The sequence below is a fragment of the Anticarsia gemmatalis genome, chromosome 28 (assembly GCF_050436995.1).
Source record: "Anticarsia gemmatalis isolate Benzon Research Colony breed Stoneville strain chromosome 28, ilAntGemm2 primary, whole genome shotgun sequence".
Classification (NCBI taxonomy): Eukaryota; Metazoa; Arthropoda; class Insecta; order Lepidoptera; family Erebidae; genus Anticarsia; species Anticarsia gemmatalis.
Window position 1 is genome coordinate 4,856,735 of NC_134772.1, and position 18,849 is coordinate 4,875,583.

Below are 18,849 nucleotides of genomic sequence, written 5' to 3' on the forward strand. Positions count from 1 at the left end.
AGAAACCTAATTAAAAGTGTATTTGTGATTCTTGAAGCCAAAGAGATTTTATTGCAAGTTCATACATACTATAATGGGAAAAGACTTTCTCCCCGACCTAATATTTATGAGAAATGATCTGTAAGGTGTATGTGACTGAAAATCAAGAGGATCCAGGGTATATTCCCAGGTAGAGTAAAGTGTGATAAGGCATTTTCAAACTTCAGTTGGAACTCTCGCAATAGTTTAATTAATTAAACTTAAAAAAGATTGAGTTGGAATAGCAGAATTATTTAAGTGCATAATTTCAACAAAACTCTGTCGTGGAATTGAACCCGAATCTTTTTAATCAGCTGTTACTTACTGCTTCTTGGACTTTCTTGATTAGAGACGCGCTATTTTCATCGGTTATAACGTACACATAATGTACCATTAAACATAATGTAACATTAACAGGTTAAACATTAAATAAGTTCAATGAAAATCAACCCATTTTAATCAGATTCAAACCCAAACCTTCTAAAATCATTAAATCATCCACAACGACCCTTAGGAGCGAATTAATGAAAAAATACAAGTACATTTTGAAACCCTTTGGGACGTTTGCGGTTAAGACGTCAAGTCTACGATATTTATCGCCAATTATAGGGAAGAGATTATTGTAATAAATGTTAATAATATCGTTTTATTATACTGGGATTATTGCTGCAAGGAATTGTGACTTTTTGTATTATACTTTTTATTTGTAGGTAAAAAAATCAGTAGTTAGCTTCTGTGTGGCCCAAGTGTAGTTTCGGCTTCGTTTTTGAGTCAGACCTTTTCTTGACTCAAGAATCGAAGCCGAATCTACTACCGAAATTTGAAATGTATCTGTATGTATAGGTAAAAGTCTGAACAATTCTTTTATTTCGAACTTTAAATAAAAGAACGTTTGGACTTTTACCATTGAGAGTTGGTAAATCTTAGGTTTTACCGGAAAATCTTAGGATTTACCACAGATCGGGCTTTTACAGTAACATATCTATTTTTTAATGTTCACAATTCAAGTGCTATATAGAAGAGCACAAATCTGGTGCCAAATAATATGATTAAAACCTGAGACCACGCGAACAGCAGTCGCATACTCTACTGCCAAAAATTCAGACATTCTTATAGTAAAATAAATATTATTATAAGTAATTATAATGATTTGTTTCAGGTACTCCACCTACACGTGTTCGATTACGATCGGTTCTCGAGAGATGACTCCATCGGCGAAGTGTTCCTGCCTCTATGTCAGGTAAGATGACCTCTTCCTCACTCTATTGTTCTTACTAGCTGACTCGCGCAACTTCGCTTGCGTCACGTAAGAGAGAATGGGACATAATTTCCCCCGTTTTTGTAACATTTTTCGTTACTACTCCGCTCCTAATGGCCGTAGCGTGATGTTATATAGCCTATAGCCTTCCTCGATAAATGGGCTATCTAACAGTGAAAGAATTTTTCAAATCGGACCAGTAGTTCCTGAGATTAGCGCGTTCAAACAAACAAACAAACTCTTCAGCTTTATAATATTAGTAAAGATTTAACAGTAAAAAGGTCTATTTAAAAAATAGTGCTAATTCACTGAACTATACAAATGTCTCATTTTACGAGATATAGCCTATCTCTCTTATTCATAAACACACTATAAACCCATTTTAGTTAGAAAACCTACTACAATATGTTTTCTCTCTCTCATTTCGCTAAGGAGTGAAAGAAACAAAACTCTGTACAAGCCTTTCATAACTTGATATATTTTTATGAATAAGAAGGTTAGACTATAGCAAAAAGGGTCTACACGCCATACATTTGTATTTACAGAACTGAATAAAATGGTATTTTGTTAAGAATAACAGCTCATTTTAAGCGATATATAAACAAAATAAAACGTTTAGGTATGGTCTGTCACCATGTTAAATTTCATCTAAATTGGTTCAGCCGTTTAAGCGTAACATGCACTAGTGTAACAGCTTCTTTGGTTAAAATACTTCTACAAAATGACAAAGTAACTGATTGACTGATACATCACTGTAGAGTTTAACTAACAAAAGCTAGTTAAACGTTAACTGCACGTTTGGCGCAGGGGTTAACGTGGTCACCTCGCCGCAATAACCAAAGCGCCGCGTGTGGTGATTCGAATCCCACCCGGTACCAATCTTTGTGTGATGAGCACGAGTATTTGTTCTGAGCCTGGATGTTAATGTATCTATATAAGTATGTTTATCAGTTGTTTGGTTACCATATTACAAGCTGAGCGTGGTCCAATGATATATTTATTATAGTACAAACATGAAGTTTCACAATTGTATTAATCACAATTACAAAATTTACCTTATCTAGTTAAATTTGAGTAACGGTTTCCTACATAAATCCTTCATGAAACCCTTCAGTTAAACTAACATCGGACATGAGCCGCACGTCCGATCAATATCAACTAACTAGTGTTTGTGTTACTCTACAATCTGCTCTAACGGCTGTGTACTCTACATTGTAAATTTACTGGATGAAGACAGTATAGAGAATCAGAGTTGTTTAATTACTAGTTAGATAAACAAATGCAGCCACACGCGATATAATAGTAGCAAAACATACATAAATACAGTTTTAACTGAGAAACTCCTTTTTAGACTCTGTTACAGAGAATAAAAACTACTGACTTTTAAAGTTGTTTTTTTTACAACCCATTTGTTGTTTGTCGTATGGTTAGTGGTCAACCTAGTGTCAAAGTTGTTTAAGCCGCCCGAAGGCCTTTGACGTGGCTTAACGACTGTTATCTTAATCGACAACAACCGGGACCGACTTTTAACGTGCCCACCGAAGCACGGAGACGCCCAATTCAAATACCACTATGCGGTCACCCATCTATGGAATGACCGCGCCAATGGTTGCTTAACCCACAGATCGTTTACCGACCGGTGAGCGCAACTGGCTATGGGCGCCTCAAAACAACCCATTACTGGTCTCCTTTCAAACGAAAGAGGGTTTAGGCCTTGAGTCTGTAGCGGATCGCTACATACAGCGACATCTGATTCTACTGGGACCAGCGCACAACCAACCACCACGTGCAGTGTGACTGACGTCACAAGTCCTGCATCGCGCTATCGAAGTTTGCACTGCAACTGACTATATATACAAGTTCTCGACTACAACAGTCGGGCAGCCTAGGCCCACCAGGCATGATCACCTCGCCTGGTCGGAGGATCCTCCATTAGTGTTGGAGGAACATGATCACTTCGTTCCTCCACAAGTCCACCACGCTGGCAAAAAACGGGTTGGGAATGATGTTAGCTATAAATTCCTGCGAGGTTTTTGCGCTTTAAAAATAATCCAGTATACATAAATATGCTTCTTCGGGAGAAGACCCTTGCCCAGCAGTGGGGCGGGAATACGAAAAGAACCAATCATACCAACGGCCCGTTTATCCAAGCATTTCAAAGGCACAAAAGCCAGGCCAATTATTGAAAAATATTGACAAAAGTTAGCTTTGAATGCACCACTGACTTTTCAAACATGACTTGAATGTATTTTCCTTTAAAAATACTAGTTGACCAACACGGCTTTACATGGGTTTAGTTTAGCTAATATAAAAAGGTTTTTGGACAAAATGTAATGAAGTTTTGTTGCTATGTTGCCTTACCTTAAAACAAAAAAAAAAGTCTATTGGGCTTAGGGTTTTCAGCAGTCTCCATGCAAAATTTTGTCGTAAACAGTTTAATGTAACACTAATATTTAAAACAGCGAAAATTAAAATCTATCTGTTTATTACGCTCTTTCGTTGAAACTACTTAACCAATTTTCATGAAATTTAGCACAGTTATAGCTGAACAGAAGTCAGATACAAGCCTTAGTTTTAAAAAAATCCACACCCATTTACCTTAATCTTACTCAATTCATACAAGCCGGAACCCGCACTAACTAGCTAATATTATTACACTTAATCCAATATAGACACATCCAGGACTCAAACTTACAACCTCTTCACCATAACAAAGCAACCAACCTTTCAAAGAACACATAAACAGTTTTATATACATTTTTATTTCACAAACATCTCTTTACCATGTAAGCCGGCGGGGAGGCAACATTCTGTTTATATGACCCAAGTATATGGGACTTTATTTATTTTATTAAAAGGTAACATGTTTGCTGAAAGTAAAGAAATTCTCGGTATGCCTATGTTTTTACTACTAAATCTATCTATAATATAATATTATAAAGCTGAAGAGTTTGTTTGTTTGTTTGTTTGAACGCGCTAATATCAGGAACTTCTGGACCGATTTGAAAAAATCTTTCAGTGTTAGATAGTCCATCGCAGTATCGAGGAAGGTTATAGGCCTTTATATATATCATCACGCTACGACCAATAGGAGCAGAGTACAAATAAAAAATGTTACTAAAAGGGGGAAAATTCTGACGAATTCTCTCTTATGTGACGCAAGCGAAGTTACGTTTAATATATAACTCAAAGGAGACTGACTGACATAGTGATCTATCAACGCACAGCCGAAACCACTGGACGGATCGTGCTTAAATTTGGCATGCAGGTAGATGTTATGACGTAGGCATTCGCTAAGAACTCAAGTCTTTTCGCATTATAGTATGTATAAACTTGTAATAAAATCTCTTTGGCTTTAAGAATCACAAACGAGTACACGGTTCATTAGGTTTCGTTCAGTGAGCTCGTGAGGTACTCAAATATCAAACTTTCTTGTGTAGAGAAAAGATTTTATTACAAGTTCATACATACTACAATGCGAAAAGACTTTTTCCTCGACCTAATAGATAGGATCCCGTTTTTACCCTTTGAGTAAGTCCATAGCCAGTTGCGCTCATCGGTCGGTAAACGATCTGTGGGTTAAGCAACCATTGGCGCGGTCATTCCATGGATGGGTGACCGTATAGCGGTATTTGAACTGGGCGTCTTCGTGCTTCGGAGGGCACGTTAAAAGTCGGTCCCGGTTGTTGTCTACTAAGATGACAGAACAACTTTGACACTTGGTTGACCACTAACCATACGACAAACAAACAAACAAACAGTACGGAACCCTCAAAATACATAAGCCACTATATGTGCTATAGTCCAACTACTAATAAAAGTCTTTTAATCACAAAAGCTGGGAGCTGTTCACACTCAACACAACAAAACAAAGATGGCTGCCAGATAACGAACTACATTGTACCATTGTGTTGTTTTTATTTGTTTCTCTTCTGTTTGGTGTAAAGATATAATGTATTGACTGTAGATAGAATCATTATTTCTTGAAGACAATAGGTACATATCTATACAAATATTATAAAGCTGAAGAGATTGTTTGTCTGTTTGTTTGTTTGTTTGTTTGAACGCGCTAATCTCAGAAATTACTGGTCTGATTTGAAAAATTCTTTGAGTGTTAGATAGCCCATTTATCGAGGAAGGCTTTACGCTATATAACATCACGCTGCAACTATTAAGAGCGGAGTAGCAACAAAAAATGTTACAAAAACGGGGAAAATTATGACCTATTCTCTCTTATGCGACGCAAGCGAAGGTGTGCGGATCAGCTAGTCTTAAATGTAAACTCTCGATATTCGAAAGTGCGCGTTACTGCCTCTTTGTGCTTGAAAGTTCTTGGAAAATTGGAAGCTGACACATTATTGGACAAGATTAGAAGCTGAAGAAATCGCTGTGGCAGAAATCGAAGCATAATATTATCTTAATCATCATCAAAGTTTCATCTCCAATTTTCCCGATGATTTAAGATAAAAATGAGTTTTATCTCCCTTCTTCAACTCTCTTTTTGAAAAGTTTCATCAAAATCGGTTCAACAATTGAGCTATGAAAGCGAAAGAGCGAGACATACAAAATTAGGCATGAATTTTCTTCGCTAAACGAGTGAAATTGAGGCCATTTTAAGTTAAATTCATCGTCTGTCTATAGATAAATAAAATAAAAAAATTAATTTCACCCATAACTGTCCCACTGCTGGGCAAGGGTCTCCTCCCGTAATGAGGGAGGGTTTAGGCCTTGAGTCCACCACGTGCGGGTTGGAGACTTTGCATGCCCTCAATAAATGTATTAAACAAATTTTAGGCATGCAAAGTTTCCTCACGATGTTTTCCTTCACCGTTGGAGCACGTGATAATTATTTCTAATACACACATAACTTCGAAAAGTCATTGGTGTGTTGCCTCGGATTCGAACCTGCGACCACTTGCGTGGGAGGTGTCAACTTATACCACTCGGCTTTCACTGTCTATAGATAGTATATAAATATTGATTTGTATTCGATAACGTTATCTCAGTTCGTAACTTTGACTTACTTGTGCTTTATCAACTTTGAAGTTTGTTGTTGTTAGGGCTGTCTGATGTCAAATAGATTTTAGCGCTTTTCCTTATAGATGCTAAAGTTCGGCTTGCTAATTAACATTTTTTATTGAAATTGAATAATACTGGCGGGTTATGAGATTCTTATTATATAAGGAAGGAGGTCTTATACCCACACACACACATCTCACCATTGAGAAATAATCTAATGTAGAAAAGACCAAAAGCACTTTGCCCGAACTGGGAATCGAATTTTAGACCAGCAGCAATCATGATCAGCAGTCGGATACACTACCGACTGCGCCACAAGGGAACAAGAAATATTTTTTCTTTGAAAACCTTGTGAGTGCCAACCCTAACCTCTGAAAAAGTTGTTTTGATACCTGCTGAATAGGTATTTTGTACATATTATAGTACCTTCAATACATACATTTTCTTTTCAAGCATACAAAGAGTGTATGGAAACATTATTTTGTATGTTTGTTACCTTTTCAAAGCTTAAGAGATAAGATGGTGTCCTTTTTATTATTTTATGTTGTGGTTTCATAACGGATATAGATTAAATAATATGTGATCTTCAAGTATCGTTGAGCCGACGTTATTTTTTATCATAGTTCCGTACCATAAAGGTAATAAAGGGTCCCTATTACTGATACTTTGCTGTCTGTCTGTCACTAAGCTGTAGATATCTCATGAACAGAGCCAAAAGTTTGACATTTAAAATGTATTGCAAAAAATAGTTCGGACAGATTTTTCATACAAACATTAATCCCCTATATTATCCCCTTGGGGGTAGAATTCATAAATTCCTTTCTTAGCGGATGTCTACGTCATAACATCTACCTGCATGACAAATTTCAGCCCGATCCGTCCAGTAGTTTAGTCTGTGCGTTGATAGATCACTATCCCCGGTTTCTGTATGCATTAAGCGGTAGTTTATCTATTCGATAGCGTTTTTTTATACGAATTTTAACGCTATTAAATAGATAAACCACCACTAAACTTACCTCAGAAACCGGGTCAGCTAGTATGTCAGTTACTCTTAAGTTATATATATTTACATATAAAGATATGTTACTATATACATACTAGCTGACCCGGCAGACGTTTTTCTGCCATATAAAAAAAAGTGTCATTTAGGGGTATGAAAAATAGATGTTGACCGATTCTCATAGACACCGGATAAGCACAAAAAAATTCATCAAAATCGGTCAAGCCGTTTCGGAGGAGTATGGCAACGAAAACTGTGACACGAGAATATTAGATTTCTCGATAGCTTGCCGGTTGTCGAAAGTCGATATTAGTGAATCGAACTACTGTGATAGTTAGATAGTTGAAATTTTCACAGATGACGTGAAAATGTCAATTGTTTCTGTTGTCGCTAAAACAACAAATACATATGTGTATAAAAAACACATAGTACAGTTTGTCTGGATCGTACCAAGTGCCATACTCCGGTATATGCCCACCCTTAACCCTATGTATAATATTTATTATTCTTAAACTCCAGGTGGACCTGAGCGAGAAGCCTTCATTCTGGAAGGCGCTGAAGCCTCCAGCGAAGGACAAGTGCGGCGAGCTGCTGACGTCACTGTGTTACCATCCGAGCAACAGCGTCCTGACCTTGACGCTGCTGAAGGCCAGGAACTTGAAGGCAAAGGATATCAATGGGAAATCAGGTGAGCAGCAAATTTTGAGATTGAGGCGCCCATAGCCAGTTGCGCTCACCGGTCGGTAAACGATCTGTGGGTTAAGCAACTGTTGGTGCGGTTATTCCCTAGATGGGTGACCGCATACTGGTGTTCAAGCTGGGCGTCTCCGTGCTTCGGAGGGCACGTAAAACGTCGGTCCCGGATGTTGTTTACTAAGATATAGCCATGTCAAAGGCCTCTCGGGCGGCTTGAACAACTTTGACATTAGGTTGACCACTAACCATACGATAGATCGATTAAACGAAAGTATTTTTTTTTTGTTTGGTGCAAATAAATACATGATGTAATAAGAAATTAAATTTGAAAGGCCTTTGACATGGCGTTACGACTGTTATCTTAATCGACAACAACCAGTACCGACTTTTACGTGCCCTCCGAAGCACGGAGACATTCAGTTTAAAGAAATCACTTTCGTTTAAAGAAATTTATCTCAATAATTTACTGTTTATTCCTCTTAAATCAACAATTACATCATTAACGCACTCAAAAACCAAAATCTCCCGCAATTTGTCCTATTCAAACTATTTCACGAAAACACCAAAATTTTGTAAATTTCACAAATTATTACAAACTTTACCATAAAATTCCTGTCATATTACCACTTGAATGTAATCTAATTGAATTTGAGGAGGCATTTTTATGAAGAGACTAATTTTACTACCCGACCTTATGAATTCAAATTACATATTTTTTATTAGGCTTAACGCAAACCAGTGGAGATGCGAAGAAACATAAAATGAATTAGTTTAAAAATAAACTTTAACTCTTATGACATTTGATGAGTTTCTCGCCAGCTCTTCTCATAAGGCTCTACCCCCTTTCCGAGCTAGTGGTAGATTCAGTAATTGTAACGACTATCATAAGTGTCAATATTTGACCTGAATGAATAAATGTTTTAATTTTGATTTTGGATTAAAACAGTTTATTAAGGATTATTACAGATCGGCATCTTGTCGGCAACTTAGTCGAGGGTCTTGTAATGCAAGGTTCGCGGTTTGAGAGACTCGTAGGCTTATGCAGCTGACAGTGGCCTATTTGATACAGCTACTTTATTTTCGAAATCCACAGAATTATTAATTGCAACTGAGAAAAATCGTACATGCCAAGGCTTCCTACTAAATTGTCTTACTATACATAGGTACTATTTGTAGCCAGTAGTTTACCTGCGTGTGAAACAAAACTTACTAGTTCTCACATCAAAATATTATCTAACGTTTTGTCAAAGTTTATCTAAATTTAGCTGACTTGGTAAACTGACATTTTATAAGTGCCTAAGCGCGATTGAATAGAACTATCGCTAAAATATGTACCTCAGAAACCAGGGGTTAATGCATCAAAGCATGAGTTACCTTTAGGCCAGTTTCACTGGTCAAAAATAAATGTAAGGTAATCTACCTGCAACATACAGTGATAGCAAATGTATAAAAACATCTGTAAAAATTTTAAGTGATAACCTATCTGATACGGTACCCAAATAAAAAAGCTTTTATCAGCAAAACAAGTTATTTTAACTGCAAACCGAACAAGCTACGAACCCTGCAAAAATTAGAAACATTAGCAACTCAACTACTAAACCAAACATTTTCGTTCTTAAAACGTGTACAAATTTCTTGCTACATAAATGTACCATAAAACGAGATACATATCTTAAACCGGGAGTTCCAATTAAGAGGGTTCCCTTACAGTAACTTGAACGTTTGAAATATAGCCGAAGAAAAATTTCCCTTTTCGCTAATGATCTGGGAATTTTTGCGAAGAATTTTTTTTGAGAAATGTTCAGATTAAAGAGAGTTCATTTAAGTTTTGTGACTTGATTAATGGTTTTTTAGAGAGGTATTTTATGCTCATGGATAGTACCGGGAATAAGTTAGGCATGCTTGATGCGGGTTAGCAATGGATGGGTGCTTAGTGATGTTTGAGCTAAACGTCTCCGTGCTTCAAGAATATTAAAAATTACCTCCGTTTGTCAAGTCAGAGATCTTTAGGTGGATTAAACAACTTTAACTATAAGTTGTCCACTAAACTAATACCAAATTAAATTATACTTTCTTTAAATAAAAAAAAAAATGTAAAAATGTTTCTAAGGGATCGACGGGATAAAATTCTATTATATTTAGTTATGCATTTAACAAAAATTGTTTAATACGTTTATTGAGAGCATGCAAAGTCCCCATCGGCCAGCATGGTGGACTCAAGGCCTAAGCTCTCCATCGTTTGGGAGGAGACCCTTGCCCAGAAGTGGGACAGTCATGGGTTAAAAAAAAATTAAAAAATGTGTACCCGGATGAAGTCGAGCCGCGCCACTACTTCTAAATAAATGTACTAAAAATTGCCTTTTCTCATTACAGATCCCTACGTGAAAGTATGGCTGCAATTCGGCGACAAACGCATAGAGAAGCGCAAGACTCAAATCTTTAAGTGCACGCTCAACCCGGTGTTCAACGACTCGTTCTCTTTCAACGTGCCCTGGGAGAAGATCAGAGAGTGCTCTCTGGACGTGCAAGTCATGGACTTCGATAACATCGGGAGGAATGAACTGATTGGAAGAATATTACTGGCTGGTGAGTTTGACATTTGATTCGATATAATTTATTATTTAAGTCTACTTGATCGCGCGTCTTAGTTGTCGCAGGTTCGAACCCGAAGCAACACACCAATGACTTTTCGAAGTTATGTGTGTATTAGAAATAATTATCACATGCTCCAACGGTGAAGGGAAACATCGTGAGGAAACCTTGCATGCCTAAAATTTGTTTAATACATTTGTTGAGGGCATGCAAAGTCCCCAACCCGCACTTGGCCAGCGTGGTGGCCTAACCCCTCCCTCATTACGGGAGGAGACCCTTGCCCAGCAGTGGGACAGTAATGGGTTAAATTTAATTAATTTAATTTAATATAATACTGATATCACATACTACTTTTTATTTAAGTTTTCTGTTATAAATCAATATGCATTAAGCTCCTCCGTTACTGAGTGACTGACTGACGGTCAACGCTCAGCCGGAACTACTGAGCCTTAGAAAACAGTACTAAGAGAGGATTTTACCCCAAAAAATTTTGAAACTCAATGTTTCCATTGGTAGGACAAGATTTATAGATAATGTGAATGAAGCAAGGAAAGTTTGTAAAGATCGTACCAAGTGACGTTCTCTGGTCACTGCCTACTCCCATGGGAACAAGGCGTTATTCTATACAGCAGGACGCTACCATGGCTTATTTCCTTCAACATAAAGGCACGACTAAAAGTCAATAGTCATGTGACAAACCGAAAAATAACATAGTTGGTAAATAAAAGTTACACATACTATGTAATAAAAATAATGAAATCAAGATGGCGACTGTGATTCGTCTGTCAACACATTAGAATTTAACAAAATACTCGACAATCCGAATTTTGCAGACACATGTTGTCAACTCGAAAGCAATATTTTTTTTTTATGCTTTGTTATTCATATAAGGTTCGAATCGATTCGTATCCCTTGACTAAATTATTAATATAGATAATAGAATACTTACATACGCTGGAGCGGCGAAGTCGTAAGGCGAGATCAGCGCCGGCGCGTCTCGATCCTGTTACGACACTGACACGCGCGGCGAATGTATTACTACCCACTTATAAGTTATTATCACTTGTTACTTATTAATTATCACTAATCACTTCTAAACCTCTACGGTTTGTATTAAGCAAGAAAACAACACAAACACTCACTACTTAATAACGAAAAACCTAATAAACTATTTATAACACTATGGCGTCCTTACCGATAAACACTTATTATTAAAATGTCTTTATTGCACAAAACAGTCACTATAACTATTTAATTACACTAAAAATAGAACAAAAACTATAAAAAAAGCGTCCTTTTTGCGTAAAGTTAATTAAAATTTCAGTTTTTAACGCGGAAAATGCACCTGTGTGACAAAGCCACAGGTTTGGGGGGCACTGACGGGATAGAACAAAGTACCTACATTATTTCTTTTGCCGTAGTTGAAGCAGGCAAAGGAAACAATACCCATAAAGCCTTGTCTTCCTATAATATTATAGTTCATTTGAATTATTTAAATAATTTAATAATGAGCGTCGCGTCGTAGGTTTGGATTAATTAAATAAAATTTAAAATATATTTTAATTTAATTTCGAATTGCCCAAAAGTGTGTTTTAGCAAATAATATTAATTATTTAGATTTATATTATTCAAATGTTTTGTAGAAAATGTTTCCTTGGAAGTACATAGTTCTTAAAAAAATACGTTAGGAGCGCTGATCAATCTTTATATACATAATAGCTGACCCGCGCAACTTCGCTTGCGTCACATAAAATTTTTCCCCGTTTTTGTATCATTTTTCACTGGTACTCTGCTCCTATTGGTCGTAGCGTGATGATATATAGCCTATAACCTCCCTCGATAAATGGACTATCTAACACTGAAAGAATTTTTCAAATCGGACCAGTAGTTCCTGAGATTAGCGCGTTCAAACAAACAAACAAACAAACAAACTCTTCAGCTTTATAATATTAGTATAGATTTTTCGATAGCTAGGCGGTCGTAAGATTACGTTGGTAATAAAGTTTTTTTTTTAATTCGGTTATTAATATAAATAATCAACTGAAAAAAATTGTGCTATCCCGGACGAAGTCCTCTCACTCCCTTTCCCCTTACATGCGCACTCTTTCACGCGCGATTGTTGTTGAATTGTACATGATTATTACCTCTAGCCCTAACCATATTATTAAAATGAAGGATGCCGTGATAGCGTGGTATGGTAGCCAAAACGGCTCGTTGCATATCTTTCTTTTCACTTTTACAAACATACAAATAACGGACACAAAGTACAACCAGACCCAGAACAATTATTTGTGGATCGCACAAATAATAATTGTCCCGTGTGGAAATCGATCCCGCTGCGGTGACCTAACCCACTGGGACACGGAGGCAGTCTTCCTTTTCCTAATATATTCCTTTATTCCTTTACTAATATATTTTTTCAAAATGTTTCAGGCAAAAACGGCTCCGGGGCAACCGAAACGAAACACTGGCAAGACATGATAACAAAACCTCGGCAGACGATCGTGCAGTGGCATCGCTTGAAACCAGAGTGAATAAAAGGATGAAATTAACAAAAAATATAATAAAAAAAAAATAAAAACAAAAACGTCATAAGACTGAACGGAAACATTTACGGCACACGAATCTCTCTGACCTGTCTTCACCTGAGCGTCGTGCACGAGGTTTTAAAATTTTAGTTTTTGAAAAAAAAAATTTTGAGTTTTTCAAAAAAAAATTATTTTTCGTTTTTTTGTGTGTTGAAAAGTGTTTTAATGTACTTATCGAAATTTCAACGATTATTTTTTGTGAAACTGAAAAAAAAACTGTTTTTTTTTTCTTTTTTGGTGATTAATTTTAATTTTTAATAACAATACGTATCTACATCGTCAATAACGGTCATTTGGCTGAACAATTTAATTTATAAAATATGTAATTTAAATTTAATTTTTGAAAGCACATATTTATATTTCATAAATTTCTCAGTTTTTCAAAGCACGCGCTAATTCTCAAACTTGGCTATCGTTAAAAATGAAAATAAAATGATAAAAAATTAAAATCAAAATGGTGATATTTCTAAAAAGAAAAATTCAAAATGTTAAAACTATACTATAACTTTCTCCTAAAAAAGGGGTGACTTTGAAATGCTGTTTCTTAATTGAGAATGGTTTTTGAAAAGCATTTGCGTGGTTCAAATTACGACGGTAGTTTTAAAGAATGGATTTCAAAATTTCGACTAACTTGATATTACTTCGTCTTTCTAATAAACGTCGTTTAAGCTCTGATTAGTACAACCTAGTGTCAAAGTTGTTCAAGCCGCCCAAGACCTTTGACATGGCTTAACGACTGTTATTTTAACAACTACTGGGACACACTTATTCATGCCCTCCGAAGCACGGAGACGCCCAGTTCAAATACCTCTACGCGGCCACCCAGCTATGGAATAATCACGCCTATTGTTGCTTAACTCACAGATTGTTTACCCACTGGTAAACGCAACTGACTATGGCTTTTTCACTGATATGCAGTTTCGGAATAGTTTGAAAGTGACAAAACTCTGTATAACTACATATATTGTTTCGGGTCTGGTTGTGCTTTGAGTCCGTTGTTTGTATGTTTGTTAAAGTCCCCGCGACACAAGAGCAAACCGTAGTGCGGGAGTTGTCTTTAAAAAAAAAACGAATGAGAGCTTACGCGATGTTAATTAGTAAGACAGTAAGCTATTAAATCTTGCTCTCCATTTTCTGAACCTCTTATAATTTCGAAGTTAATAACTCTATTTATTTAAGTTTTCAATATAACTACAAAAACATAGCTGGGCAATCATTTTAAAAGTACTTGAGCCAACCTTTTTTTGTTTTGAATGAAATCAGCCCAAAATGTACCTACGTTCCGTGATTGATGTAAGTCAGTTGAAACGCCAAGTAATAAAATAAGGTATACTGTCAAATAATTAAAAATTTGTAAAAAGACTCGTGAAGAAATTTCTTGTACTTTCAAAAGACAGCCTCCGTGGCGCAATGGTTAACGTGGTCGTCACACAACTACCAGTGAGTCGTGGGTAAGATTCCCACACGAAAGAAATATTGGTGAGATCCAGAGATAGTTACAGGCCTGGTTGCACTTTGTGTCCTTTGTTTGTATGTTTGTAAAAATACCCGCGACACAAAAGCTTAGTGCGGAAGTTATCTTCATTAAATCAAACTTTAATAAAATAAACTATTATTTTTTCAGACTTTTATATTTCCAATCTGCATTATGCAAGCTGTATTCTCTCTATTCCTTAAAAAGACCCAGCATTTCAAACGACCCCCTTATCTTCAAACTATATTGACGTTTTACCTAATAAGTAACGATTGGAAGACGAGTGTTAAGATTTTAATAAAAATTATTGTTAGAAATATTATAAATTAATTGTTAAAAATGTAGCGATCAAAAAGTCGAGTTCACATCGCACAAAACGAGTAGATTTTCTTTCCTTTTTGGTAAAAAAAGAAAGAATTGTTTATACGTAAATCAATGTTAAAATTAAGAATATTTTGCTTTTAAATTTTTGCTCAAAATTGCATTAAAAAAAAGTGTTTTTTTTTTACTAAGTTGTCATTTTTTATCTGTGATCGAATCGTCAGAGTAATACCATAACTGCCAAATTGTTACTATGAAAAAAAAACAATAAAAAAAACATCTATGAGTACGCAATTTTTGAGAAAAAAATATGTGTCAAAATGTTTTTGCTTTTATCGATTGCTTAATGGAATAAGTACAGATTCTAAATTAATTGTTAAAAATTAAGAGTGTTGCAAAGTGTATGAGGCTGGTCAATTTTAGGTGAGATTATAAAAAAGTAAGAATTGCCCAAAGTTGCAATACCGTTCTTGAAAAAAAAAGCAAAATGACAATCAGCAACTTTTGGATACATAAGCTTTGGTAGCAAGTTTTTTTGTTGAAATATATAAAATATGTATTTAATATATATTTAAAAATAATAAAAAATAGTATCGAATGCTTGTTGTTACATGTTAAAGCTTACATTCAGTAAAGTAGTTCGAATCGATGTTAAAAAGTATTGAGAAAAAAAAATAATCATCAAAAATCCAAAATATTGTATACATTTATAAAAGTTTTATAGAATTTAGCGTAAATATAGATGTACCACGTAGCTTGTTGTTATAGGTGTTAGACCGTTCAATGTTCATAAAAAAATTAGTTGCGAAAAAAATACCGAGATCTATTGAAATTGTGAAATTGAAAAAAAATACCAATTTTTACTTAAAACGACCCTCTAACTGAGCTTCAAAAACCGATTTTAGTGGAAATGTCAAAAAATAAATGTTAAGTATAGGCTTAGTGTTAAATTCAGATGTCAATAACCTTGATATAATGAGATTTTCTCAATTTTACTTGTTCATAGTGTCAATAGCCCGTTGAGAGTCCCTGTTCAGTAAATTAGTAAAGTAAAAAAAATATAGGCCAGAAGTCGGTCCCAAATCCTTCTCAAAAATTCGAAGTCAAAAAAAACAGTAAAATGAAAAAAAAAATCTCATAATTTGTTAAAAAAATAGCTGAATAACTATATTTTTTACTGTCGTGTTTATGCGAGAAATAAACTATTTTTAATGAGGTCTTGTAAGCCTCTGAATCGCTTCTCAATTATTTTTGCTATGCATTTTAATGTTACTTTTAGGGTGTCTTTCCACTAGAGATATGCTATGCTACTATGCTGTGGGTACGTTTGATTACCACCAATCATATTCATCGGTGTCTTTACAAACACGCTCTATCGCGCGTGAAACAACAGTCGTGCGTGAAAGAGCGCGCGTGTAAGGGAAAAGGATAGACCACGCGCCGCGCTCATCTGTCAAGCCCGCGAAGAAAATCGCGAGCGAATAGCGCGTCTTTCCCGCGCGTAATCCTGTACGCTCCTAAGAACGTGCGATAGAGTGTGTGTGTAAAGGTGGCTTTTAATGACTTGGACAAACTCTTAATAGGCCGAAGTGCCTCGGACGTAAAGCCGTCGGTCCTGCGCCTGATCCCTCACTGGTCTTGTCGGTTATCAGTCTCACCGGGTTATGAGAGAGAAAGAATAGAGAGTGTACCTGTGTATTGCATACACACTTGGGCACTATAAACAAACTGACAGCCGGATATCGGCTAGGAGGACATACATTATTACATCCTCTCAGCATAGTAACATAGCATATCTCTAATGGAAAGGTTCTCTTACTAAATGTACGCTAACGCTTTATTAGTTAGGTGTAAACATTTATACCTTATTCTCGGGACATAATACAAAATAAATTGTTGCAAATACGGCACTAAGTGTCCTTTAGACAGGTTTTTGTTTAACCAAAAGGATAATCGTCTTTGACAACTATAATATTGACAACTTGATTCTTTGATCTCTGACTACACCAACGGGAAAACAGTGTGATTTATGCATGTATTTGTATCTACGTATAAAATTGACAACGCCGATAAATGCCTGCTAATATTTTGATAGCAACATATTGCAGTAATGCGACGTGTTGCTATTATTTTTTATTAGGAGTTGTAGTTATTTTGACTGTTAAGATTTATAGTTGTCAAATATGAATTAATTTTGCGTCAAGAATAATAGAAACAATAATTTTCTGCTGTTTCCTAAACAAAAGCATATCTTGGTTACGGTAGGGGAGTAAAAATAAAAAAAAAAATATTGTAAGTATAAAAGAAAGGTCAAAATGAGAGGAATTATTCTAATAAATGTACATAAATAGGGAAAAAATGTAATTGGTTGTTGTCATGCAGAGTTTGAGCTAAAAATATTTGATTATAACGTACTTACATGTTTAAAACTAAATAAAAAAAAATGTATTTTTGCATCTTCCGAATTCTACCTCTTTTTTGCTTTATCTACTGTTGAGTAGCAAAGAATTTAAAATAATTATTTTTTCACGCTACTATAGTAACTTTACTTTATTTTTTTCAGTGTATAATTCAGTTGTCTGATGCTAAAAAGTATTTGACAGATGACAGTTCATAAATGACGTCTACTATTTTTAAATCTCAAGCACAGACAAGTGAATTATTCATCCTATAACTAAGCTTTTCCAAAATCATTGTGATTTACAATTATTACATATCAATTCATTTTTAATTTCTAAAGCCTTCAAGGATATATATTTTGGTGAAATTCTTTATAATATATAGATTAACACTGCGCACATGAAAGTTATTTTTTATCAATATACAGAAAGCACAAATCTTCTCTTGTGTAATCACAAGTTTCTAATCATAAACATTGTTTTCTAAGACACATCTTTCGATTCTATGTTAACGAATTTTTTCATCAAAACGATTTAATATTTAATTTCTAAAATAGTGACTTTAGTTTTAGTAAAAAACGCAAAAGTTAACATCTTTTCGCGTTAAATAAGTTTATTTTAAGCATATAATTGAATGTATTTAATCGCTGTAGCCGAGAAAATGAGTTACATTGCAAAACTAATCGTAATAAATGTTTCCCGCGCTTTTGTCTGTCATTATGACATTGACAGCTTAGTTTTCGTTCGGTAATCGGCTCAAACGGTGTAACTTATAATCGCGGTCTGTGTCTATTTTGTGCAATATTAATGTTATAAAATTAGGAAAAATGTGATTTTAAAAATATAGTTGATTATATTTTATCGTATAGTTAAAAAAATAATAACGTTTTAAAATATATGTAATATCATGTAACGTAAGGAATCAATGTTAGATTAGAAAGTTAAAATTGTATTTATAGACTGTTACGTTTAAAAACTAAGAATGTATTCGCTTGTATTTTTTTTATTTACGTTCCTTTTCACGCATAGATGTCATTGTTGTGTGTGTTTTATTTTTAATTTGTTTATTATTAATTAAGATTTTTAGGTGTACTGTTCATTAAATATTATATTATACACGTATTATAAAGTGTTGACAATCATTAATGTATTGTGTATTTATTAATTGTAATTAAATTCATTATTCCCGAATAAAATATTGAGTTAATTAATTATTGACTTTTTATTTTATGGAATAAAATTCATCCCTCTTCCATGTTTTTTTTATGATATCCATAGTGCAAAGGTTAAAGTGGCTAATATGCCGCTAAAACAGCAGCGGGGGTTCGGTTGTTTGATTATCGCTTAACACTCGAAATAATTTAAGATCCACTATTAGATAATAGAGACCTAGTTGTTTTACTTCTTTTTGTACTTTGCATAATAATATGTTAAATATTTGTATGTTTGTAAATGTCCCCTAACATCTACTATATTTAAATCAA

At 35.0% G+C, this 18,849-nt stretch overlaps 1 protein-coding gene across 9 annotated transcripts in view; it reads left to right on the plus strand.

The window, feature by feature from the left end:
- Positions 1-18,570, plus strand: part of Syt7 (Synaptotagmin 7) — a 679,167-nt gene extending 660,597 nt beyond the window's left edge. For all 9 annotated transcript variants that reach the window (XM_076132579.1, XM_076132586.1, XM_076132584.1 and 6 more), the window contains 4 exons: positions 1,178-1,258; positions 7,815-7,983; positions 10,365-10,577; positions 13,017-18,570. In XM_076132579.1, the coding sequence (XP_075988694.1) occupies positions 1,178-1,258; positions 7,815-7,983; positions 10,365-10,577; positions 13,017-13,117 (564 nt within the window). In that variant the 3' untranslated portion in view covers positions 13,118-18,570. The remainder of the gene's footprint in view (positions 1-1,177; positions 1,259-7,814; positions 7,984-10,364; positions 10,578-13,016) is intronic.
- Positions 18,571-18,849: the final 279 nt, after the last annotated feature.